The sequence below is a fragment of the Etheostoma cragini genome, chromosome 12 (genome assembly GCF_013103735.1).
Source record: "Etheostoma cragini isolate CJK2018 chromosome 12, CSU_Ecrag_1.0, whole genome shotgun sequence".
Lineage (NCBI taxonomy): Eukaryota > Metazoa > Chordata > Actinopteri > Perciformes > Percidae > Etheostoma > Etheostoma cragini.
In genome coordinates this window covers 2412766-2440116 of record NC_048418.1, presented here as the reverse complement: position 1 = coordinate 2440116, position 27351 = coordinate 2412766, and the positions used below count along the sequence as shown (strand labels likewise).

Genomic DNA, 27351 nt, shown 5'->3' with positions numbered 1-27351 from the left:
GGTGGCTCGCAGCCATTGGCCTTCTCAGGTCCCTGTCATCCGCTTATCCTTTAATTCCTCTGCCCTTTCAACTGTCTATCAATTTTAATCATCTGTATTTGTTCGCTGGATATGCTTCTCTGCTTCCCTCGGGCTCTGGATTTGTTTGGTTTACAGTGTGTGTGTGTGTGTGTGTGTGTGTGTGTGTGTGTGTGTGTGTGTGTGTTTTTGCCACAAATCTTCCTTAAAGCCTTTAATCTCTCAGCGAGTGTCTCCCATTCAATTAAATACGACTGTAGTTATGAAGTTAAAGAAAATTACACAGTCACCAGCAGAGTAGACTCACATTGCCAGACGGAGGGGAGAACATTTCTCTTTGTTTGATTACATTAAAAGTAGTCTATATCAACGACGTTCCACTACTGGGTTTGTTCAGATGCCGCCGGAAATTCCACCTAATGTCCGTCACCTCTGCTTATTTGTTGTACTTCTAAACTCCGGTGGATTTCTGAGGACTATGGTTTACTCCTCCTCAGATCTCTGCGGGTTGAATCCAGACAGCTAGCTAGACTATTTGTCCAATCAGAGTTTGCTGTTGCACAACTAAAACTACCTTTTAAAACGTACACCTTCCACCAAAACAAGTTCCTTCCCGAGGCTATTTAGCAGATGCACCGGACGCAATGATACTTTACTGACGTCTTTCCGGCCCATTTAAAAAAAAATTGACACTGAAATAACCCCCTAGTAAATTGTGCCTGTGTATTAAAATAGCTAAGGATGTTTGTTTTTTTAAACCTGTGACAAAGTGGGTTTGCTCACCACTTGTCTCATACAGGTCATTAGTTATAGTAAGTAGACACACAGTTTTCGTTAGTTTAGTTCCATTTTCATTAAGTTGCAGGTTTAAAAATGGTTTGAAGGTTTCCCTGTGTTGATTCTTACAATTGTTTGTTCCTTTGTTCAGTTCCCCCATGCAGGACAATTGTTTGGGGAGGGGCTGGCCTAAGCATTTCCTGTTTTTATAGGAAAAGGGTGGCCAGGGATGACATCACCGGGCCAAACCAAGTAGAGGGGTTTCTGGTGTATAGGAATGTTTATTTTGGTTGTTTTTGGTTAATATATAAAAAAGGTATGAATAACCCTGACCTGTTTTGTAGGCAGTCAGATAGGAGGGAACTGGTAACCAAGTTCCATAGATTAAGAGATTGCTAGGTATTAATGTTATGGAGGAGATCAACCTGCTTTAGGATGGGATGGCCTGAAGCAATGGGCGGGGGGGGGGGGGTTAATTGACAACTCCATATAAATAGTAGGATTTGTGCTCCCGGGGAAACAGGGAGGTGAGGCTGTGCTGCCAGGAACATGTGCTGGTTGTTAGCGCTGCTACTTTTTTGAATGTGTAATTGTTTTATGTTTTGATTATTTAATTATCCATGTAATGCAGACCACTGGAAATAAATAATTATCTCTGGAAACATACAATGTCTGAGTCTACCTACCTACCAAAAAACCAAACTCAGTAGTCTAGATGTAGCCTCAGATCCTGGACCAAAACAGACTGTGGCTGATACGTTGTGGTAGAAGACATTCTGTCTGGCTCCATACAATCATACTCCTTCGCTAGACTTACTGAACTCGGTGGCTATGACTGAAATATAATGCCAGGTGATCTCCTCTCTCATTAACTCATAAGAGGAAGATTCCAGATCGGCCCATCTGAGCTTTCATCTTCTCAAAGGTAGAGCAGGATACCCAGAGCTTGGTTTACACCTATCGCCATTTCAAGCCACTAGGGGACCATTTTCATGCCTTTGGACCTATAATATTGGCAACGTCTTTCCAAAAGTCAACGAGTAACCGTGTTAAACAATGGTGATTTCAATAATGACCATAATAATTCTGCTACAATGATTTTTAGAAGAAAAAAGAAGGTAATTATGGTAAATCATTTAAGTGTCAAGTATACAAAGTTGCCATCAAGTGTGTTATCAGATTCTCACTGTGAACAGAAACTCTAACCCTCATTGACTGCTCTTAATTCCCTTAACCCCTCTGGGATTCTCGTGTTAACGGCTGTTGGTGTCTCTGACAGCGGATCCAGACGGTGAGTGCTGTCGATGCCGATGAGCCGTCAACGGGACACAAGTTTTTCTTCAGCCTGGCTCCTGAGGGGACACACCGCAGCAACTTCACTGTCCGGGACAACGGAGGTAGGCAACACTTAGACCAGATAACAGCCTTACTGATCACTCACATTTGATACAAGTGCCTTCATTTAATTGGATCAATTATATGGAAACACGTATTGAACAAAGGCATTTGCATACCTGCCAACATTGGACTGGGAAAAATAGGGAGATTCTCTGGGATATCGGTTGAAAAACACCTTCTCGCAACGTTCCCGCCCCCATACAACCCTGCACCCCGATGTACACTAAATGACTTTTAATGAGCCTTATGTCCATGCCAATCCAAAATGTACAAACATTTAAAATATGCAATGTGTGTTACCTCTGCCTTCATGCCTTCAGCTTCCGACACACCTGGTGGATGTCGGTTCCCCTCTGTGACTCCACAGCCTGTTTATGTCATGCTGGTATGCTATAATTAGCATGTTTGCTAAAGTCCTTTTTCCCACCGTGCTCTACGCTACAGTCCATAGAGCATGGCATACTTTGCAAAATTCTTGGTGTTTGTAGACGTGGCTAGCAGGAAGAAATAAGAAGGTCTGGCACCAAGAGGACAGAACTTCTTATTCTTCCTTTTTAAGATTTTTTGGGCTTTCTTTTTTTGTTTTAGACAGCTTAGACATGAAATGGGAAAGAGTTGCAGCAAACGGAAGAATAACATACAGCAAAGGGCTGCAGGTCAGAATTGAACTGGAATTGTGAGACGCCCCAGAGTACAGAAATGTTGACGCGTACTTCTTTTTAGGAGCGGTTTCATCTAATTTCAGTTCAGTTGACTCTGACTTGAACGTGACGGGTGACGCATAGCACGTCAGGCGGGGTTGTTTGGGTTGGGTACAGTCTGGACATAACACAGATAATCTGAAACACCCATTTGAGTCATATCACTATGAAATTGGGAAATTAGCGGGACAAACCAACCAATCAGGAGCACGGCAGGAGAAAGGGTTAAAAGTAGGGAGACTCATGTGTAAATCGTGATGTTGACAGGTGTGCATTTGCCTAAGGTGAACTGCTTCAACAATCTCCACAATGAAAGAGCTTATGCTTTTCCTTTTGATGGACAAAAACAAGACAATGACAAGTTGGGTCTCTGTAAATTATATAATGTTGTCTACGACCATAACTATTCCTGAGATAACTTCTGTTATGATTTGACAGAATCAATAACATTGAACTAAACAGAATTGAATAGAGATAGAATGAGGGACTTCTACCTTGTTGCAGCCACATTCTTTAGCACGCTGCTGTGTGACATAAGTGTGTGCTGCATGTGTGCTACAATGATACTCTCCTCAACTCAGATAACACTGCTGGCATCCTCACACGTCGAGCCAGCTACAGCCGCCTTCACCAGAGCATCTACCTGGTTCCCGTGGTGATCACCGACGGCGACTACCCCATGCAGAGCAGCACCGGCACTCTGACCGTGAGGGTGTGCACTTGTGACCGTGAAGGCAACATGGAGCTGTGTAACGCCGAGGCTCTGAGCAGCTCTCCTGGTCTCAGCACCGGAGCACTCATCGCCATCCTCCTGTGTGCCATCATACTGCTGAGTAAGTACGGGACGACACCGTGGGTAATAAGACACATAGTAGTAGTCGATGTTTGTGAATGGGCTGCTTTTGTATTATATGATGTAACATTGAAATAACAGAGATTCATTTGAAAAAAAATGTAGTAGAGCTGCCAAGATGAATCGATTAACTGATTAATCGCCAACAATTTTGATAGTCAATTGATCAGTTTGTGTCATTTTATATTTGAGAAAAAAAGTCTAAAGTCTCTGATTCCAGCTTCTTAAATGTGAGTATTTTTTTAGTTTCTTCACTCCTTTGTAACAGTAAACTGAATAGCTTTTTAATCTTTGAGTTGTGGACAAAAGACATTTGAAGACATCATCTTGGGCTTTGAATCTTTTTTTTCTTTTTCTTTTTTTACTGTTTTCTGACACTTTATGGACCAAACACCTAGGTCTATTAATCAAGACTATAATCATCAGATTAAAAGACAATGAAAATAATTGTTAGTTGCAGCTCTACAAATGTAGGAAAGCCTTAGATTATCTCAAGTTGTCAGCGGGATGCTGCGGTGCATCCAACTTTTTCCCTCCTGAAACAGATCTGATATCTCAACTCAATTTATCGGCTCAGTCCAAAAATGGCAAAGCTAGTGTAATTTAAACAACCTGCAGAGCCATGAAGGTCCTGCCTTGTACACAATGCCGCAAAACACACCCACAATGTCCACCTTCAGCACCATTTAAGTGGCATTTTCAATAAATAAGAATACTTAAATTCAAAGATTACAATGAAAAGGGCCAAAAGAGCTGCTATTTTAAAAATAATCTAAAGGGACGATGCACATTTATTAAGATGTTAAAACCTAATTAAACATGAAAAAAAATTTATCAAGACAACAAAAGAAAACAACTACAAACTATAGTAAAACAGCAGGACATTTATTGTGACAGAACGTAAGATACGTTCAAATGACATGTCGCATGTATGATCACACGACTGTCTGCGCAGAATTGAAAGCCCAGGCAGCCGCTGTGCTTTCTCATTTGCTGTAATGGAAACAATGTTGGTTCGGAGCTCCAGTCTGCCGCTGCTGCTCATCAGCATCTAACTTTACATGGAAATGAATGCATCTCATCTGCCGACACATCCCCACTTATCCTCTTATTCTTGCAGTGGTCACACACCACTGGGCTGCTGGGAAAATGAATACATATTTATGCCTCTGAAAGTGCAGTCATTGCAGACTTAGTGGAAACACACACACACACACACACACACCGGGGACGAGTTGGGGTGCTGAGAGAAAGTCTATTTAATGATGTCATACTGAATGCTGTGCCACAGTCATGCATTCATTTGAATGGCCAGGGTAATTTATATCTAATAGTTAGTAACAACATTTTACACCAATTTTAGAATAGATAATACATAACACCTCGCTTCTTGCATAGACAATGAATGGGAAGTTGACTGTGGACATGTACCATCACTCACACAAAGACAAAAACATTCAGACATGTATCTTTACCATGAAAAAGAGCAAAATGGTAGCAATATTTTAGTAGTATTACTATGCAAATGAACGTAGTCATCATCACTTAATCATCACATCATTTTTTATTTTACTCTTCTATTTCCACCAATTATCTATCTTCCACCAGAAATCTTTGTTGTACTACGCTGTACATACTGTACACTGACTGCCTGCTTTAGATACTAATCTCTCACCTTCCATATTTTTATATTTACCTTGACTCTTTCTCTGAGGAATCTGATTTTCTCTCATTCACTTCACAGCTCATGCTTCTCTGCTTCTTTGCAGACATTTATTGCTTTGATTTGGAGCGCAACTGTGCAAGCTTTCTCGGTTATTTCAGTTCCCTGACCTTAACTCCTCCTCTGCTCTTTCTTGTTGCCACTGTGCTCAGGCTTGATTTAAATTCAAACTGGCCTGCATGCGCTTAGCCAATCAAATGTTCTGCATGATTATTTATGGCTGAGCCCTTTCTGAAATCAAAGGCTGTCGTCCTGTCTGCCTGTAACCAGCCTGTGCAGCCCTATCTGTAATTGTAAGATAGTACTCGCCAAGTTAATTGCTTAGATTTGGGAATCTGGGAACATCTTTGAAAGTAAATCCAAACACAGACAGGAAATCCCCAGGTTAGCCTAAAAAAACTACCATTACCAGTTGCATTGTTACTCTCCACAGAGTTACATATTCTATACGTACGGTGAACTGACCCACTGGGGCAGTTGAAGTGGAGACCACTTTAAGACACACCACTATGTGGCCAATGCTTGGTCATAAAAGGCCCAGATGTGCATGGGTTCACTTATTTACATGGATTGGAACGGTATCCGAGCCGCCTTTCCCTGGAGAGATAGTCTCTTTACTCAGAGAACCGAGGTTACGCTGTAACCACACATTACAGAACACTTCGTAGATCGTTACATTTACAGATCCACTCGATTCAACTTTAACTTATTGTGCTATACATCTATCTTACAAACTTTTTAAAATGCTTTAATCAATTATTTAATAAATTAGAAACTTTCAACATGATACCCAGCAACAGAGAGTCGGACGGTGTTGCGGGCGGGCCTAAAATAAATGTCATCACAACGCCACTGCTGCATTGCTTCCCGATTTCCCGAAATGGAATGTGCGTTGACTCGTTATTAACGCGTTCATTTTCACAGCCCTAATTCCTTTGATGTTTTATCTGTTCATTAGCTGGATATGCCCATTGTGAAATGGTCTAATCTTTCGGCTGTTGTCTCCTGCAGTGATCGTGGTTCTGTTCACCGCTTTGAAACGCCAAAGAAAGCAGGAGCCCCTCATCATCTCCAAGGAGGACGTCCGGGACAACGTGGTGAGCTACAACGACGAGGGCGGCGGAGAGGAGGACACCCAGGCTTTCGACATCGGAGCACTGCGACACCCGGATGCCGCCGCTGCCGTGTTGGAGGAGTCCGCCAAACAGAGGCGCGACATCATCCCCAGTGACACCCTGCTGTACCCGCCGTGCCGCCGACTCCACCCCGCAGCCTCCGGCCTCATCATGCCGCCGGTCAGCATGCCGTCGCGGGACAACGGGGACGTACGCGAGTTCATTAACCAGAGAGTGCTGGAGAATGACTGCAACCCGACGGCGCCGCCGTACGACTCGCTGGCCACTTACGCCTACGAGGGCGCGGGCTCGGTGGCTGAGTCGCTGAGCTCGCTGGGCTCAGCGTCGTCTGAGGCGGAGCAGGACTACCACTACCTGAGTGACTGGGGTCCCAGATTCAGGAAACTAGCTGACCTGTACGGGGCTGAGGACGGGGACTTCTCCTAACAAAGAACCCACGAACACACTCTCTCTTCCATTTCAAAGACGGGTTCAGGAAAGATTTTTGTTTTGACCAATGCAGGGCCAAGGACAGCAACATCTAACTAACACAAACTCAATATTAGAGATTGTATACATAACCGATGAACTTTAAGAAAATCTGAAAACTTTTACCAATACAGATGAGCCACAATCCACATGATAAACAAACCAATGTGCTGGCATGTTCAAGAACGCCAACTGATCCTTGACCTGTTTTCACTGCACATGGATCCAAAATGGAGCATACCAAGTCATTTTTTATCAGTCCGGATTATCGGATTTTGGGGAATGGGAACTAATGGATGTAGAAATGTAAATTAACCAGCGTAACCAGTGAAGCACAAAAACCTTCAGCTCCACTTCTTCAAAGACTCGTTTCAGTCCTGAACGGAGTCTGAAAAAAAAAAATTGGAGTGTATTTTATATTGGAAATTTGACTTGAAACACTTTCAGGCTTTTCTTTAATCTCTCCTGGGTTACCAAAAAAACATTTTGCAGAGTGTTTTCATGTGGCTTAACATTTGTCATTCAAGGCAAACTGAAAGGAGGAAAGTCTTGGGAAGAGGTCGATCAAGAAAACCCCAGTGTAGTTATTTCAGGACTGGACCACACACACTTACCTCTGCAGATTTAAGGTGGAGAGTGTGTGTTAAGCGAAACCGATTTTCTTTCTATTTTTTGACTAAGTGCCCTTCTGCTGCCCTTCGAGCTGATCTGTGGATGCCTGTCGGTTGGCTGAGACTGGAGGGGGCTATTGACTCTTAAATAATTGTGTTTTATCTTTTTTGCTGTCTTCTACTAAAAAAGACCATTCCAGAGGAGCCGTTCTGAAGGATCCTCGCTTGAAAATCGCCTTCTTCGGGACACAGAGTAATTAAAAAAAAAAGGATAACTCATATGACTAAATGCACTGATTTCTTTATGTTTACGCGGGTTTTTGAATTTTCTTTGGTGGATTATTTTTGTGCTGCACATAAAAAGAAAAATTAATGTTCATGCATCACTTTTAGACTTTTAGCTCAAGTGTATAAAGTGTCAGAAATGTGGTTGAATTGAGTTATATTGGAATTACATAAGTTCTATAAATCTTTAATTTCACTGCAGTCTTTTTTCTACAACAAAATACAATTTCAGAAATCATACGTTGAACAGTGTTAAATAAAGTATTTTAATTGAGAATATGCTTGATATTTACATGAAGGACATGGGGAAGCCTTGATTTCCCAGTAGAGCTGTCACTTTTTATTCAAACTTCAAAATACAGTTTGAGTGTAAAAGACTTACTACAGAACAAATATTTGGGTTTTGGTTAAATATTAAACTGCACAAGTCAATATTTTTGTAAAAAACAATGGATCAAATAATTACATGTAATGTGAAAGGGTTTGATTGTAGTGACAGGTCTCCAAGTAATTACTCTACGGAACGTCTTTCAGATTATTGTTTTTATTGACCCGCATTATTACAGTTTTGATTAAGTCTTGCTGCTTTCATTAACCTGATTTTCCCACAGCCGGGAACTGGTAAACATAGCGGAGCATTTATCAGCTGAAAAAAACATAGATACTTTTTAGGAGTTGGTGGAGACCAAACCAGAGCTAAAAGGAGTGAGAATATTAGACATGGGATGACAACAACTCCCAGACAGCAAGCATATTTAGTTACGTCTGTTCCTCTCTGCTGGTTATGTTTTCACATAGAGCCGGGCAGGTTAACTTAACCAACGTTATAGCGGTCCACTAAAACAAGCGTTAAAGTTAGCTAATGTTAGCGATCGGCGCTAACGCTAGGCTGTGTCAGAGAAACAGACTTGCTTTTGGTTGGCAAGCTCCATGTGAAGTCGTGAAAGCCGTTGCCGTGGATGTTATCTTAAGTGAAGCCATCGTACACAACAACGGAGATGACTTGCGATTCTGTTTTTCTATGCTGGCCGGTTTTCTCCTTCTTTTCCAACAATTAGCAACAGACTAGAACACTTAAAGGCGTACATACCGGCCCCGTCAGGTCTGGAAGAAATGCATCCTCCTGTACTGTAGAAAAACAAATACAGTCATATTTTCAGAATTTTGGTACCGAAGTACCGGGTCTTGTGACATCCTGTATTATATTAGACTTACATCTATCAGGTGGACACCAGCATAACTCCAAATTAATGCTAATGTTGCCCTCTACGTGCTGGACGTAAACAACTGCCATAACAAAGAATAATGTGATCATATTTCAATCTTATATCAAATAAATAGTTTAACATTTTGAAAATAAAGCTTACTTACTTTCTTGCCAAGAGTTAGATGAGAAGATTGATACCACTCATGTCTGTTTGGTGAATAAACTCCCTCAAATAGCTGATTAGCTTATGTTAGCTTAGCTCAGCACTCAGACTACAAAGGGGGAAACAGCTAGCGATAGCATGGCTCTTTCCTAAATTGGCTAAATTCACCTACCAGGTACCAGCACCTCTAACGCTCACTGGTTAACACCATCAGTGTAAAACCAAACAGATTAGGGTTTTATTTCTTTTTCTAGTCCGGGTGTAGGAACTTCCCAGAGTCTTCCCAGGTTGCCTGGCAACCTCACGTCGACAACAAGACTTCCAAGTGGCCAAAAAAGGCAATAAATGCAGGTTTAGAGCAAATTAATTAGCAAAACGTGCTAAGCAGATTATCATAACACCAACCAAATCGGAGAAGCAATGTGCCGAAGCATTTGGGATTCAACGCTGTAGATTGATTTAAAAATTGTGGGTAAAAATACACAAGGCCGTTTGATGCTTCTGCGGCGGCTCCTCGCAGCGCTTTCGCCAAAGCCTACATAAGTGGCATGGTGTTCATACTTGTGCGCTGGTGTGTGAGTCGAGCGTGTAGGGTGGGGGGGGGGGGGAGAAGTGAGAGAGAAGGCGAGAAGCGACTCTATAGTCATAGTGAGAGAACCAAAGTGTCCCCCCTGTGTTTTCTGACCGCGGTGAGACATCTGTGGCAGGAGAAGTTAACCCTCTCCTTGACTTTATGTAGTTTATGGAGAAGGAGAACCAGGAAATGAGGAGGGGGGGGGATGCAACGCTACCAAGCCACGGCCGAGAGACGTGGGTAGCCGCGACATGTAGTTACTGTCACTGCCCAATGTGAGGGGAGCGCAGATTTGAGTCACTCATGCGTCACTTTGCAACGAGTAGTTAGCATATAAGATGCTAACGAGAGACTTCCGTAATGTCAAAACAGTAAAAATGGACCTACTTAACCACGTTAGTCCACTTATGGCTACATGCTAGCAATCTAACATAACAAAGCCTGTCAATTGAATGGCGTTTTGAGCTAACGTTGGCTCTCAAACAATCATAGCTAGATAGCTAAAGTGTTTTTGAAATAATTCCCATCTTCTGTTATTGTTTGTAATGACACAAGTTCATGATTTCATGGATTTTACAAATTATAGTATGACAGGTTATGCCGTAAACCGTTTAAATCTGAGCATGCGCAACTAACATCTGGACTCGACCAGAGCCGATGTGACTCGGCTCTCATCGGGTATGACGCTTTAGGCCCTAAACCGTTTACATCTGAGCATGCGAGACTCAAATCTGCACTCTCCTCACATTGGGCAGTGACAGTTGTACGAGAGGTGCATGCCATGCTACGGCGGGCCCGGTGTCGATTTGACGCAGACGCATAAAACGGCCTTTACACTAACATTATCACAACAAGAAATCCCCAAGTTATCACCTGTCACTGTCACTTAAGAGGCAGCAGAGGCACCAAGGGTGAACGTCAAAAACAACGTACCATGCGTTCAGGATTTAGCTCCGTGGGCTGCATTTCTGCCTTTTAGGCCTTAATTTGTGGCACGACAGGACAGCCTTAGACATGAAGGGGAGAGAGAGGCTGAGTGGCATGTATATGTGCTCTACCAGGTGAGCTACTCAGGCGCCCCAAATTCATTTTAACAAATTGTGCGTTGGGGCTCAATCGTTCAAACAGCCCTTCACAGCCAGCATTGCAGCTTGAATATCTTCAGTCGACTGGGAAATCTCATTTATAGCTTCAAGTAATGCTTATTATATTTCCTGCTCAAGCTTTTTTTCTCCTGGGCACTCGTATTGTTGGAGGACACGGTGACGAAGGCACAGATTTCACTCGCTGTCTGAGAAAAGAAGAAAAAATTGTCTTTATTATCTTAAGGCCACCCTTGTGTCTCAATCAAGGACATCACGAGAGATGTTCGGATGTTGAATGTTGTAATTAACCGACACTTGAAGGCAGCGTAGGCATCATTTCCTCTGATGTCGCAGAAGTTACTGAAACCACAACAGCCAACCTGGGTGCTGTGTTAAAAAACAACACATTTCAAGTGAGGGACGAACCTACGAAGTCGGGATCCTTTACCGATTCCGATTTTTTGTTCGTTATCCTGAATTAATGGCGGGAGTGTGCGTTGTGTGTTTTTTTGCAGTTCCAGTGAAGGCGACAGTGTGTCCCAGTTGTGTTTTGTGACCGTGCTCTGCTCTGAAGGCTTCAAACTCAAATGTCCACATGTTTTTTTCTTTGTGTTGTAAATCATTCTTTTTGTACCAAATATTTATAGGACACAATGATGATATTCAGGAAGGACAAAAAAAAATAAAAAATAAAAAGATACTGTCCAGCTTCACTGTTTTTTAATGTCATTTTGAAGGTGTGAAACCCACTGTGGGCAGTCTACCGTACCGTATTATCATGTTGTTTAATTTCATTAAAAATAAAATTTTACAGTTAAAGAAGCTGTGATGTGGAAGCCATTGTTATCTCTCTCTCTCTCTCTCTCTCTCTCTCTCTCATTAAAAGTTCTCCTAAAAAGTTATTCAACAGTGTAAAACGAAGTCTCCACAGATCGAATACCACATTCTGCTGCACCTCCAGTTATTTCTTCCAAGTCCAACAGCAGAAACAGAGCTCAGTGAAAAGTATTTCCAATGCCCACAGCTCATTTATTCTCCAGGGTTGCCCTTAGGGTTAATCTGACCCAATGCATGCTGGGACAGGCTCCAGTCCTAGGAATAACAAGACACTAAAAGTGAATCTGCAACAATTTAAGAAAAAGTCAGAATGGATGCGTTGTTTACACAAGATATTTTTGTCCCAGATTGTCATGCTGAGACACACACAAACACACAAACTCACACACACACACACACACGCACACACTACTCAAGTGATCTCAGATGATGTGTACTGATACTTATGGCTAGAGAGATCTGCAACTGGAGTGAATGATTGTGATTTTTAACGACAGTGTGTCCACTGCCAGCCTCCTAAAAATCTGTTGCACCCCCGTCCTCCGTCTTAGACTTGTCCCGACAGGACGGTGTCCCAGCAAGACACGCCTCTCACAAAGTGGCAGCCACAGGATTTAGTTTCCCATCTCAAACATTTGTCTATGCTGGAGACAACGTCTTTAGTCTTAACTTTGGGGGAAAAAACGTGTCCTCAAGTTTAAGGTTATAGTACATAACGGACAGTGTATCACACACACACACACACACACACACAAAGGAATTAAAGGAGCTACTCAATGCTCTGAACAAATTAGTAGATGCGCCTGTAGGTTTTTCTCATGAAGTACATTTTGACAGGTCCCAGTGAGACAAGCACAGGTGTAAATAATACAAGGACTGATGGCTGAATCCCATTGAGCTGCTGGAGCTCCAGGCTCTTGGTTTGGTTTCGGTGGCTCACTGTCACAGTCTCCCAGTGGCATGTTCAGTCTCATGTTGCTATGGTTCCCGGGTTGAACGAGGTGTTTCGTCACAACGGTGTGAAACAGGCGTTGGTGGGTGGATCATGATCGGTGACACCCAATTAGCAGCGGTGTGTACTGTATGTAAACTTGTTGTCTTATTAATTGTTTTGCACACACACCATTCTGGGATAGGAGGAACCAAAAGCTCCGGGTTGTTTGCATTTCTCTAAACCAATCACAATCTACTTGAGCGGCGCTAAGCTACCGACGCAGCAACGGTGGCTCTGTGAAATAACCTCGGGAAGAAACTAGTTCAGGTGGAATGTTTGCACATGCAATATTAACCCGGACATTTTCAAAAAGTATCAGAAATTTGGGTTACTTTCAACCAAATTGTCAAGAAAACGTAACGTGGAGTGTTCCATAAAACAATCTTCACAAGTAAAATAAATGATCAGTACATTACACTAGTTATCACTTTCATTGAATTTGGGCGTTTTAGATTCAATTTTGAAGCATTTGAAAAAACTGTTGACAAAAGAACATTGGAAAAAAAGAATAAATCGTCCACAAACAAAAAACACACCAAAAAAAAGACATGAGAATTGGAGAAAAGTGACAAAAAACATCGGAAATAACAACTAAAGTGTACATTTTGACCCAGAAAAGAAACAGTTGCATGGTCAACGAGAAGGCAACACAAGGTTTAAAGGAAGTTAATGGTAGACACAATACAGTAACTTGAATTATTTAAATGAGCTGGATACGTGGTTACACCTCACGTGCTCAAACCAGTGGATCTGATTCAATTTGAAGCATTTGAAAAAAAACAATTGATTAAAGAACGTTGGGGAAAAAAATGAAATAATCGTCCACACAAACGCATGAAAAAATCCACGAAAGAATTAGAAAAAGTGACAACAAGAAATTAAGAAAGAAAGTGCCAAAAACATCAGAAAAAGTGTAAATGTTGACCCAGAAAAGAAACAGTTGCATGGTCAACGAGAAGACAACACAAGGGTTAAATGCCATTAATGATTGACACAATACAGTAACGTGAGCTATTTAAAGGAGCTGGATACGTGGTTACACCTCACGTGCTCAAACCAGTGGATCTCTGTGTGTACTTCGTCCACAGCGATCCCTCCAATCGGTCCCAAAACGTCCCGGTTAGAGAGGAAATGCTGCAGACACGGTCTCTGTAAATCTAGGACTCATTCATGGAAGGAACCAAGCAGGCCGAACAGAGTCGGACAACGACACCCAGAGAGAGGAAGGTGAGGGACACATGCTGGACCTCAGGATCCAGACCAATAGGAGCCAAACACAGTGTTATATTTACGCATATTATTTTGTCATTCATGGCTGATTCTTACAGTGCTTTCATTTGTGAAAAGCCTCTAATCAACGCCTCGGACATCTGACCAAAAGAAGACGAACACCTCGGTCTGGAAGTTCATTTGGACATCACAGACGTCTTGTTTTGTTCGTTAGAATACATTCTGAACAACATCATTATTTCTTTTTAAATGGGCCAGCGTTGCTTGGATTTACATTTTTAAATCCACACGACCACATTTTTGACAGTAATTGAAACAAAGTGTGAACAAATATCCTTCAAAGATAAAACTGAATGGCATTACAAAGATTCACACTTTGAATTCTGGGCTGAAGTCAGAAGACGTGTGTTGAAGCTGCTGAATGATTCATTTTGGACTGTTGGCTTTATTTTTTTCGTTTATTTTTTGAATGGAGGGTCAGGGTTTCTTTTCACACGGACGGACTCGTTTAAGACCTTTGACCCTGTTCTACTCTGTGTACCCGGCACTATGTTCTGTTTCACCATCTGTCAGCAGCTGATGGACAGGAGACTGAGAGGTAGAGTACATCAGCCACTTCAGTCCAAGTGTGTGTGTATGTGTGTGTGTGTGTGTGTGTGTGTGGGTGTGTGAGTGTGTGAGTGTGTGTGTGTGTGTGTGTGTGTGTGTGGGTGTGTGTGTGTGTGTGTGTGTGTGTGGTTACCCACTAGCAGCATTAGTGAGGACAGCTGTAACTTTACCATGCTACAAGTACACTGTGTGCCTCCATTAGTGGTTTGTGTTTTTGTACTCACTGTTAATCTTTGATGGGGCTGTCATGTACGGGTATGAAAAATGACTGTCAAACTCACTAAACCCCCCCCCCCTCAAAGAGACCACCATACACACACATACAGACACTGTATGTTCAGAAATGCACACACAGATTGACTCAAAAATGCATGACCATTCATTCTTTAAGGCCCGGTTTGAACACGGCACCGGGCTGCGTGAAGGGGGTGTGGAGCTGTGTGGGACCATCAGGGCGGGGCTTCTTCCTCCGCCACGTGCAGAACAACACGACACGAAAACTGAGGAAGGCCGCTCCTGAGAAACCCAGACGACGAGAGAAGAAAATCCCAAAATTTCAATTGAGCGTTGCTTTTTGATTCAATTCCATTGATTTTACGCCCTGCGATGCCCTGCTACGCCATGAACTACTAAAACTACTATTTCTAGTCATAGTTCCATTATCTTTACTGTCGCAGCATTGAGCGTTTAACGACGCTGTGGTGCCTTTTTTTTTAATCAAGTAATTGCATCCCATCACGTTACTCCCCTCCCCAGGGAAAACACACCTTCACGCTCCGTTTCAGCCATCCCATTGGTCGAGAACCGCTGAATGCGTGTGGCTGGCAAATGCAGAGTGTTGCTGTTCCTAAAAATAGGTTGTTTTTCCCCCTGGCCAGAAAAAAAGCTGCCACTCTAACATGATCAATACGGCACTTCAAGTGAAATGGCAGCTAAGTGGACCTGTGTCATTCTCCTTTTGGCCATGCAACATCAAAGACCAGACCTTCACCTGTAAAGAAGAGGCAACTTGATGGGATTACTTCTGTGCCCTCTTGATTCAAATTAAAGATGAATACATACAGTACATGCAGAGAGTATGCCAATGATACAGATCAGTTCTCTTTGTCTTCTGTGCTCATGCCTAAGCCCACAATCTGATTCGGATACAGCGAAACCAGATCTGAGGTTTACAACGGGATGAGATGATCTATTTATGCCCAGAAGCCAGAACAACATGTGAACACTGTGTTTAGCACTGTACACTCTCAATGTTACACATGCTGCTGCTAAACCGGGTTGGGATGTGCCGTAGAGTCCTCTAACGCTGGTTTCACTCCTGGTGCCACATCTGAGTTAAAGCCTGAAACGTCAAATGGGCCAAAAACCCATTCAGGAGAACAGAACCTCAATCTTACTCCCTCAGATTAGTAAACAAAATGTGCCTTTGGAACATTGGATGAATGGTTGCTGATAATGGGAAATGTAGATATTGCATTAAAGATCAGCCCCCCCACCCAGATCAGCTGGTATCCTGTCTACAATGGAGTGAAATGGAAATTTGTAAATGACCCCAAACTTTTGACCGGTAGTGTACATACATATATATATATGGATATACAATGATGTCCTATCAGACACTAAAGCAGTGCAGAGATTAAACTTCCTTACTGTGCTACAGTTCTCCAACTATCCACTTGGTCTCTATTTGTAAAATCAAACTTAATCTACAAAGACTGAGCCTTTCTGAAAAATGTTCACGCAAATACAGCTCTGAAATCTCAAACACAACTTAGTTGTTTTGTTTATTTTAGTTTTTTATTTAACCTTTATTAAACCAGGTAGGCCGTTTTCAGGCCAGGTTCTCACGTGAGGTTGTTAGTGAGTAGTCAAATAAAATCTTCCTTTACAATTTTAGTTTAGAAATAAAACAAGTAGATGGTGATGTCTCTGGACTGATCGTTTCAAAGATCTAAGAACTATACATGTTTCATCAGCCTGGATTTGATTCAACCCAGGAACATCAGAAAAGTCACATGGTAACACCTCCGGCTCATTCCCAGTAAAAATACAGTAAACTAAAATATACTTTGAGGACTTTGAAGAGAAAACATAAGTACCCGAGAAAGAAGTCTAGACTTGAGAGACAACTAATGGTATCTGTTTTTAGATTCCCCAGCGGAGGACACACTGTTCTCTCCGTACGTGTGTGTGTGTGTGTGTGTGTGTGTGTGTGTGTGTGTGTGTGTTTGGAGGGAGAGGGGGAGAGAGAGAGAGAGACCCTCTGAGGCTTGTGGCTTCCCCTCACCTTTCTGAATTCTTTAAACCTCCTTACGCTCCCTGTGCTTCTGTTAAATTATAGATATCAGCTGCTGCCGCGGCTGTTCTGATTCCCTCCGCAGCGGTGCATCCACACAGCCATTATCCATCCACTCCCCCCGGAGCCGCCGGTCCTGACAGAGGAGGATGTGTCTCGACGTAAAGCAGCATGTGCAGCATTTAACTGGGTGAGCGCAAAATGAGACGTGTTGTTGGAGAGTTTGTTGCCAGATCACGCACCAGGTCTGACCCTTCTCTGCAGAGCTGGGGAGGAAGGTCTGGCAACGCGAGACAAGGGTTGGGCACCCGACCCAATGGGCTGAAGAGTGTGTGACACACCTTCAGTCAGTCGAAGCAAAATTTGGTTCAAGCCCCCATTTTAACCAAAGCATGCTAAGCAGAGCCTTTCATTGTTAACCCAGATGGGAGTCATTTTGGCCCGGGAACAGCATGGTTTGGAATCATGGACTGTCACATTACTGCGCGTAGCGTCCGTGACATTACTCAGTATTTTGTGAACTTTTAAACCCTCGAGTTTGACAACACAGGCATCGCCATCTTGGTTTTTGCAACCGGATGAGACAATGTTTGTCATCCAGTGGAGGTGAAGAAATTCTGCCTTTCATCTGCATGCAGGCAGAACAGAAAATCCTGGGCATGGAAATGGGTTCTTCTGCACACTCCATGTGTCCTTTTGTCATATGGACTGTCTCTATGGTAACTGTGTTGTGTGCATGGCCGTTCGAGGAGAGGGATTCTTCCTCTGTTGCTCTTGCTCAGCTGTCTTCCGTGTCTGGGTTAGCTCAGTTGGGAGGGCAGGCGCCCATGTGTAGAGGCCCCTGCGGCCGTTTGTTGCATGTTATTCTCTCCTTTGTGTCTTCATTTGTCCTGTCAAATACAGGCCTAAAAATGCCACCCCCCACCCCAAAAAAGAACAAAATATTACTTCAATTTTTCCCGAATTTGAATTGGGGTTTTATGGACAGAGGATGTTATTTGCTGATATGACTGTAAAGCCCCTTAACACAAATTTGTGATTTGTGACATTGGGCTGCATCAGTAACATTGACCTTACTTTTTTGCTGGTATAACACATCCCTCACCACCTTTACAATCTTAGATTAGCATGTTAGCATGCTAACATTTGCTAATTAGTACTAAAAAGAGAATACAGCTGAGGCTGATGAGAAGGTCATCAGTGTTGTTGGTATTGGGTCATCAACCAAGTTATTGGACCAATTAGAAAGTCGTACTGATTCAAATACAGTAATCCATGTCTTGTTAGCCGCATGTGAGAACGACGAGGACTGAAAAACACAACTGACTGGTTTCATGTCCCACGTCGGTTTTCTTTCCCTTGATGTCTTAACAGAAAACTGTGGACAACACTGACTCATCCTTCTTTTACAAGGCCAGCAGGGCTGTCTGCTTGGAGGAGGAGGAGCACGGCAGCAGAAAGAGAGCAAATGTGCACGGGTTCTTTCTTGTTTTCATGCAATGCACGAGGAAATTGTGGCCTTGAAATCCATATATTTAATCACAACACAGAGGGAAATAACCAATTCTGAAAGGTGGCGTAGAACTAAACCATTAAATGCAATGAATTCCATTTGAGTTCTCCATTAAAGTAATCGATTATTTAATTGAACATGGAAGCCACTCCATCAGATAGGTTACTGCCCAACAATATAAATGAATTCAATTTCCATCTAATGCGTTTCATTTCCTTTGTCATTTCCTCTTCTGATTAACAACTAACACTTTTATCGGACCTTATTCGTCCTCCAAGGCCCCAGTCATGGAACCTGACCTCAGCATTTTGTGGTAGTAGGAGAAAGAGTTGGCAAAAACACAGGTTGTCCTTGGTTTCTATGGTAAGATTTGTGTTTTAATAAATGCAGATGTATGATTAGGTTGAGGTTAAATTCTCAAGCTAAACTCAGTGGACTGAATCTCCAGTGTTACAGACAAAATCAGACGCTTTTTGCATTAAAGCTCTTTTTACAAGTGACTCTTAAAGCCAATATTAGCACAGCTTTGATGTACAGTAACCTATGTGCACTTCGTTGTTAAAAGCTTACTGAAAGACCACAGAGCTACAGAAACAATCATGATGCAATAACTCGGATAAGGAGCCGCTGAGTGTCTAGGCATGGGTGTAATTTACACCCAAAAACCTATTCTAATTTCCTTTACATAAATAAAGACATTTGCACCACAGCTTGATACAGAAACAGCACAAAATGTTGCAGAATACAAGAGAAATGCAGGAAATAAAGTGTATGATGTTAAAAATGTTCAGAACTGAAAAAAACTGTCCAAACCAGCAACAGACTGAAGTTGCAATCTGAGACTGAACTTAATCTGTATCTGGACATCCTCCCTGGATATGGATATAAAACGTGTTAATGCCACGTGTAAATGCACACCGAACGCATTGTGATTGGAGTAAAATCGGTTTTCAGTGGGTGTAAATGTGATCCGTACATTGTTACCAAATTCCTAAGAAAAAAAAACACTCAGCAAGTTGAAAAATAAACTAACTTCTTTCTGAGATCACTCAGCAGACAGACACTGTAGAGACTAGCTGGTGAACATGGTTATGCTTTTAGCAGCCTAAGAGACAGATATTTCCCTGAGGGAGATGGTGGAGACCAAACACAGAGCTAAAACGGAGAGTGAATATTGAACATAACACCCCTGATGTGAACACAAATAATACTCTAAATAAATGCTTATGTTGATTTGTGTCTGCAGGATGCATAAATATATCAGTAAACCAATCAATATTTATTTAAGATGTAAAATCAACACTGTACATGGTCTCAGTGCACATATACAACTATTTGCAACCAAGTTTGCCTATCAACTTGAAAAGTGACGATATGTCAGTTATATATCAGTTTTTGACAGTTTAATCATTTAACTCATTTTAATAATGTACACAGTTTTGTCAATTTAAGTGTATTAACTATGGTACACTGTTTTACATTTCATGAACAACAGGGGATAAGAAAACATGGGAGGTTGAGGATTTGTTGTGGCCATGATTGCTGAGGTCCAGCATATGTCTGCATTGAAATCATTTTATATAATGGGAAAATAAGAAATGTCTTTGTCCCAAGTGCCTGTTTTGTGGTTGCAGGCACTGAATGGGTTTAGCTCCAGCCCCTTGGTCCCCTAAGATCTGTGACAGCCTGTTGTCTGGCTGGGGCTGCTGCTCTCTGATCCACTGGCTGAACACGTTCACACATCCAATGTGCTGTGTTCACAGCTGCTCCGGTGTAGCCACATAGAAAATTGTCTCTGATCAGCCAGGCCTGAAAAGGTTCCGAATTTTGAGATGTGTCCAACAAAAACGCAGGTCTCCAGGAGGCTGTCTGTCACTACACAAGCCAGGCTTTTATTGATTTTTGGCATTATCTTTCACGCTTCACTTGACATTTGTGAGGCATGGTCAAGTGTAAAACCAGAAAAACTAAAACTGACAGATACACATTAAGGAAACACACAAGTACACTGACACTTGAAGAGACAGCACACTCTTATCCTCTCTTGTCATGCTTTTAAAAGAAGTCAACACACTGGATAAGCTATTCTCGCACACAGACACACACACACACAAACCTTGGGTTAGTCAATGCCAAATTCAAAGTCTTGACATCCTTATTGGCATGACAGAGCACATGTGTCCACACAAAGTCAAATACTCACAGACACACCGTACACGCATATACATTTACAAATACACGTGCGCACATTCACAGCATGCACACTAAACCACCCACACACACTTTTCAGAAGCTGTTGTGCCAGCCTTGTGTGGGCAGTGAATCCTAAAGCTGTTTCTGCATCCTCAGGCTCTTCGGTCCAATCCCCAGCCGTTCCCTCCGACTGCTGCATCCATCCAAAACACTGATAACACAAACCACCAACTTCAAAAACAAAACATATGGGAGATTTTTGCACAGAAAACATGTCGCCTGATTTCCTTTATGTAGGGATTTTGTTAAGTTTTTGCATGAGTGCAATTCTTTTTGTCTCCTTTTTTTTTTTTTTTTTTTTACAGAAGAGTTGATAAAGCACTGCGCTTCATATTCATTCTTGTGCCCGGGACATTCAGTCCACTACTATAGGCTACTGAGCAGGAGAAGCCTGGGACTCAGTGTGTGGCTCAAGGCTATCTCAACAATAGTTGACATTGTTGTTGAGGGCTTTTCAAAAAGGTTAGGTAAAGTGATTTATTTGGATTTCAGTAAAGAAAAGCAATTTTTTTTTGGCTTAATGCCTTGTATATAATGATTTCTCTTTGCAGCAGCAGTATTTATTGTGTTTGCTGCAGTGTTTTGTCTCTTTCAAAGCAGGTGAACTCTCCCCACAATGTGCAACCTTTACTTTTTTCTGTGAGATTTGCTGCGTCCACGTCCGATTCTCCTATCTCACGATCGAACACACTCTGATGAGGTGCTTTTTATTTAAATGCTCCCATCGATGGCCGTTGCAGTTCAGTTTTTGTGACAAAACGTTAACGTCAAGCACAACAACAGTTAACTTTAAGCAACAAAAGGATTAGTTATGATTCTTTTTTTTAAAGAGCGCAGTTTGGATTAAAACACCGGGACACGAACGCACCCCAACAATGTTAGATAAGGTTATCTCTTTTGCTTCTTTTGTGGTTCTCATTGTGTCAGTTCACTGCTAATGTGCACTGACCAGTTACTGCTGTAGTGCCCACTGTCGATGGTTATTGTCACAAAATGAGCACTCATGTTATCACAATCAGAAATACTTAAAACACTTTCCGGAAATGACGAGCGGGATGAGTTTGACGAATGCAACACGAGCTGTTGCAGGGGGCTCCTGTGGCTCAGTGGTAGAGCGGTTGCCTGCCAATCGGAAGGTTGGGGGTTCAATCCCTGGCCCTGCACTCCCATGTCGAAGTGTCCTTGGGCAAGACACTGAACCCCGAGTTGCCCCCGATGCTGTGCCATCGGAGTGTGAATGTGTGTGAGTGTGTATCTGATGAGCAGGTGGCACCTTGTACAGCAGCCTCGGCCACAGTGTGTGAATGTGTGTGAATGGTGAATGTTTCCTGTAGATGTAAAAGCGCTTTGAGCAGTCCTTAAGACTAGAAAAGCGCTAGATAAATACAGCACATTTACATAACACGTGAATGTGATTTTCCAGCCCGCTTTCAGCTCAGCCCCCCGCCTCTCAAAATCTGACAAAAAATCTTTCCAACTGACCTTTGTCGATCTGTGATGAAGACAGATTCAGAAACTCTACGGCCGATTTCTCATTTAAAACACTTTAATGACTTGATAACATCAACACAAGTGCATTATTACAGGATGTTTCTGCCACGTCCAAGTCATCAAAACATAACGTTTTTTTGAACATGTTATCAAATAAACAAAAAACATCATATTTGAGATGTGTGACATAAACTGGACCAGATCCTGTTTGCATTTGAAACACATTGTCCCGGTGAGTCTCTTTAACCAGACGTGACAGCACAAACATCGCACCAGCACACAAAACTTGATTCAGCCGAAGGGCTCCACTGAAACCCGTCCCTTTGAACCCCTGGTGCCTGATGTTGTTCTGCAAGGGGAAAAAAATGATCAGGAAATCTACAGTATGTTGCTCTATTCACTTCCCATCTAATGCAATCAGCGAAGCCAACCATATCCCTGCTTTCATCCTTTTGATCAGAAGGAAACAATTTATGCTTTTTCATTTCTGAGGCAGTGTGAAATGAACGCAGAATGAAAAGGAAAGGGTAGAAAGGGCCAAAAAAACGGGGAGAGATAGGAAACGGTGGGGTGTCAGCGAATGGATGAAAAGCACTGAGCAATTTTCATTTAAGTGGTCCATCATAAATGTTCCCAGCATGCATCACACAAACACTCACATACACCGAATTACATGCTTCGAAGAGCCACTTGGTGAGTCCTGGAAGCTGATAACTTAGTCGGTTTTCCTGCAGAGTACAATTGAATTTAGTCCACAAATGAAATGAAAGCCTCACACCTAGAAAGGACATGTATGCATCACCATAGTATATCTCTGGCATGGAGAGGACAAGTCCCTCCCCTTGTGGTGGACCTCATGGGACCTCATTTACTGTACAGTACTGAACGGGGAGAGGCAAATTATTTTTTTATGCTGTTTGAATTGAGCCATAAATTACACATAAAGATCCTTAAACCACTAAAAATCGAGTCGTGAAGTGTAGTGACACTGAGGGTGATCACGAATGGTAGTACTAAAATTGACTAATTAGTGTGAAGGCAGTCTCAAGTGGGTTAGGGTTAGGGTTTTATCTGTCGTACTGTTTTTATTTTTTATTGTTTACACTTGTGTTTTATCTGTTCTGTGATTGTTTTTTTTTTTATGAAAAGGAACAAGTACAAAGGTTGTGTAATACCGAGAAAGAAAGACTCGAAGGGTAATGCTTTAAAGAAAAAGTGTCAATGTGTCGTGTCGTAAATAGACACGAAAGGCAGCGCTAGATCGGCTTAATTATATTGTGTTGTCTTCACTCAAACTGACCCGTGACTTATTTGGGGTTTTAAAAACAGTTCAGAAATCCAATTTTACTTCATAATCTATTAACAAATATTGTCTTTATCTCAATTTCAAACAATTGAGATAACACATATGTTTAGGGAATGCAATCAGTCTCTAGCACACAATTAAACATGGAAGTGGGGTTTGTTTTTTGTCATAAAGTTATAATTAATGTTTAAAATCCACTATGGAAACAACATGAGTGGTCATTTTGAGAATAATATTCGGAATTGAGTCAGGAATACATGTTTATCACAGGAATAAGGAAAGACCGTTGATTTCAGGTAGAAAAAATGTAACTTGTACCATTTTTCTTCATGTAAAACTTTGAAATGGGTCATTTTGACCTGAATACCGTACCAGGGTTTATAATAAAAACCTTTTATGAAGGCTATGGTCGTCTTTTTTGATCCTTTGTCACTTTTTAGACGTTTGTCGACTTTTTCAGAGCCTTTTGAAATGGATGTGGGGTTTTCCCAAATTTTTGTAAAGCTTTTTTTTTAACATTTGTCACTTTCTTTGACATTTTTGTTACTTTTATCAACATCTTTTCATATTTTTGTCACTTTTATTAACAATTTTCTCTGTTTTTTTACACTTTTTTTAAAGTTCATTTTTACTAATGTTTTTACTCCAAATTCTATAAAACTGACAAAAAACACACAAATTCAATAAGGAGTGAACTGATTATTTATGACGTTTCAGTATTTCTTTTATTAGATATTTTATCCGAAATTCTGTAAGTAGATTTATTTTTTTTGTATATTTAAATTTCAAAGAGGTGAATTCTAAAAACAAAATGAGTCAGATTCAGATTTCCAAAGTAAAATACTTCCATAGAGGTGAATTCAGAACAAACTAATTCAGTTTTTCAAAATAAAATAATGTAATACAAAGTACTCTGTGGCTGTTAAAGTTCAAGTTTAAGTCTCGTCTTTGCTTCCGTACACCAGGATACGAACACATGGGTGAAAGTCTTGTGTTTTCATCAAGACTGAGCTACTGGCACCCCCAATAAATACGAGGACTACAAACACGTGTCACAGTGCATTACTGAAATAGATTCTCTTGATCAGTGGAAGTGATTCTGACAGAAGTTACGCTCTCAGGAGAACAAAGTCTCAGGGTTCAGTTCTCAATGCTCCAAAGGTTTAATGAGAAACACAAGAACATGTACATCTTCTAACAATCGCTTCATTCACTCCATTGACGTGAGAGGAGATAGACCCTGATAAGAAAGGAAGGGAGGAAGGGAGGATTGAATGGTAGTACACAGATACTTCTTCAGGAAGGAAAACAGTTATATAACATATGACCAATTAAAACAGAAGAGAGGGAGGCTGTAGTCAGAGGTTTTACAGAGTGGGATGTAACAGATTCACTACAGTACAGTACTTTGAGGTACTTGTACCTCGTACTTTCCTTGAGTATTTATTTTTCCTGCCCCTTTATACTTCTACTCCACTAAATCTCAGGGGCAGATATGTGTAATAAAAGTGAAACACTTGATTTCAGTGTTTGTGTGTGATCTCGTGACTTTAGAGTTTGTAGGTCTGGGTTAGATACCGAAATGCAGACCAGAAGTAGGAAAATACACGTGTTTTCCTTTCATGTCGTTGTACTTTGGGTGAACTGATCCTTTTAAAGCCAAAGTGAAACTGATCCCAGACCTATGCATACACTTAACACCACCTCGACCCTGATTACACACATCCTTTTTTCTCCTTCTTTCATTACTCTCATTCTTTCATCTGCAAAAAAACTCCCACTGTGTGTTTTTTTTTGTTCATCTTCCTCTGTCTTCTTCCTCTGTCTTCTCCCTTTTTCTTCGCCCCCCCCCCCTCCATACCTACACCAAGAAGTCTGCTATTCTTTTAATCTTGCTCCTTTCTCTTTCTTTTCTTCCACGCTGCACTCATCCCTCTCCTGACTGTGTTGCTACCTCTGCTCATCATCCTGCTGTCATCTCCTATGGGCTACAGTCCAGACCCAAAGAGATCAAAGCCTCCCGTTGCTCTCAGTGGCCACCAAGATCAAAGGGGGGATATATATTCAGACATACCGGAGGAAGCCCATCACGCCATCTATACAGGAACACTGGTCCGGCTGATGGAGCTGGTCTAAGATGATAGAGGAGAAAAAGTTGTTTCAGCAGTTGAATTTCTATTTGTGTTCATATGTGTTATTTTGGATGATTACACAAGCTGATGGAAACACGTTGTCTTTTTCTGATGTATTTTCTAACATGTTTCCTCTTTGTGTCCTCCTCATGTTTTCTCAGAGCTTAAAATGACCAATTCCCCTTCGCTCTGCTGTTGTTATCACGACCGCCTCACTCTGTTGGCCTAGAGGGGGGGGGGGGGGGGGGGGGGGGGGGGGGGGGGGGACTCTCCTCCCCCGAAAAGTGCTTGTTCAGGCAGCTGTTACGACCTATTTTTACGTTTATGGTGGCGGTGCCCTCCAGTGGCCGTGGTAACTATGACAATTAACTATGACAATTAGGAAATGATCCCCAATCATAAATTCAATGTAATAATCAGCTTGACGAGTAAACGTGTGGCTGAGGGGGAACCCTCAATCTCCGGCCCTGAGTCCATTAATCTCTATGTTTTGTCTTCTTAAAGACGTCACACGCTTTATTTGAATAAAGAGCAAAATTATCGTGTTATTAATGTAATTATTGTTATCCCTGCTCTGGAAGCCCGTTGATGTGTTTTACTTTATTCTAAAAAATGAAGAACCTCCATCTTCTATCTCTTGGCTGAACAACCTTCAGTTCTTTCTGTTCCTGGAGAAGATCCGGTTCAGGATGACCTTGTTGTTTCATTTGTTTATTCAGTTCCTTTCTTTTTCAATAATTAGCATTGTGACGAGTTTGTAATGAGCATTGCTGGCTCTTTCTTTGTGTGTTTTTCTTGTTGTCTGTGTGGGATTGGGCCTCTGGTTGGGTTGTTTCTGTTGTGTTCTGCTGTGTTGACTGTTGTTTATTATAAAACACAATTTAAGAAAACTGGGGGGAAAACTAACACAAAATATTATATAAATATATGTTATTGACATAATGCTATGCTTTATGCATTTGCTATGATTAAAGAGTAAATAGATGGGACAGTTTACTTCTGAATATTGCACATTGCCAAGCTGTAGTGGGTTTTCTATTAAGATAATACTTTTGGGATTAAATATGTAAGGAATATGCTGAGGTGCTGTTGGAACGATAACATCAGTGCATAAATAAATGTTAAATGTGTGTTATAAATACACAACTAAATACACAACTAAATACAAAGCTTTCACTTGAGATGTAACTGAGGGTGTGCAGTGCAGAAGGCAGTCAGTGTGAACAGTCAGTTTTTCATGTAAAATGTATTATTAAAAATTGTATTTAATTGCATTTAAGTTTTTCTAACAATTTCGAACCGAACACTGGGAACCTTTTGTTTGCACCTTTGTTTCTACCCGGACACAAAAACAACGTCAGTGTAATTTCCGGTGCTTGCCATGCCGTGCCAGCTCTGCTCCTGCGGTCAAACAATTTGTTACGACACGTGCGTTAGAGGGAATTATGACAACGTGACGTCCATTATCTCGAGCAGAGTGTAATATTAACGTCGTCATATTAACGTTAACGTTGCGTTCACGGTACGTTGTTTTCTCTGTTGCAATGAGCTCCGCGCCGCTGAAGAGGGTCTACAAGGAGCTGCCGGTGTGGATAGTGGACGACCACCATGACGTAAGCCTGGCCTCTCTCTCTCTCTCTCTCTCTCTTTGTCTCTCTTTCTCTCTGTGTCTCTCTATCTCTCTCTCCCCC

The 27351-nt window shown here is 41.7% G+C and overlaps 2 protein-coding genes across 2 annotated transcripts in view; both read left to right on the top strand.

The window, feature by feature from the left end:
- cdh6 (cadherin 6) overlaps nt 1–7954 on the top strand; it is a 70954-nt gene extending 63000 nt beyond the window's left edge. Inside the window, exons 10-12 of the mRNA XM_034888522.1 lie at nt 2075–2192; nt 3476–3727; nt 6482–7954. Coding sequence (XP_034744413.1) covers nt 2075–2192; nt 3476–3727; nt 6482–7032 — 921 coding nt within the window. The 3' untranslated portion in view covers nt 7033–7954. The remainder of the gene's footprint in view (nt 1–2074; nt 2193–3475; nt 3728–6481) is intronic.
- A 19072-nt stretch (nt 7955–27026) lies between these two features.
- The window catches only part of c12h5orf22 (chromosome 12 C5orf22 homolog), an 8715-nt gene continuing 8390 nt past the window's right edge, over nt 27027–27351 (top strand). Inside the window, exon 1 of the mRNA XM_034888559.1 lies at nt 27027–27273. Within this exon, the coding sequence (XP_034744450.1) occupies nt 27205–27273 (69 nt within the window). The 5' untranslated portion in view covers nt 27027–27204. The remainder of the gene's footprint in view (nt 27274–27351) is intronic.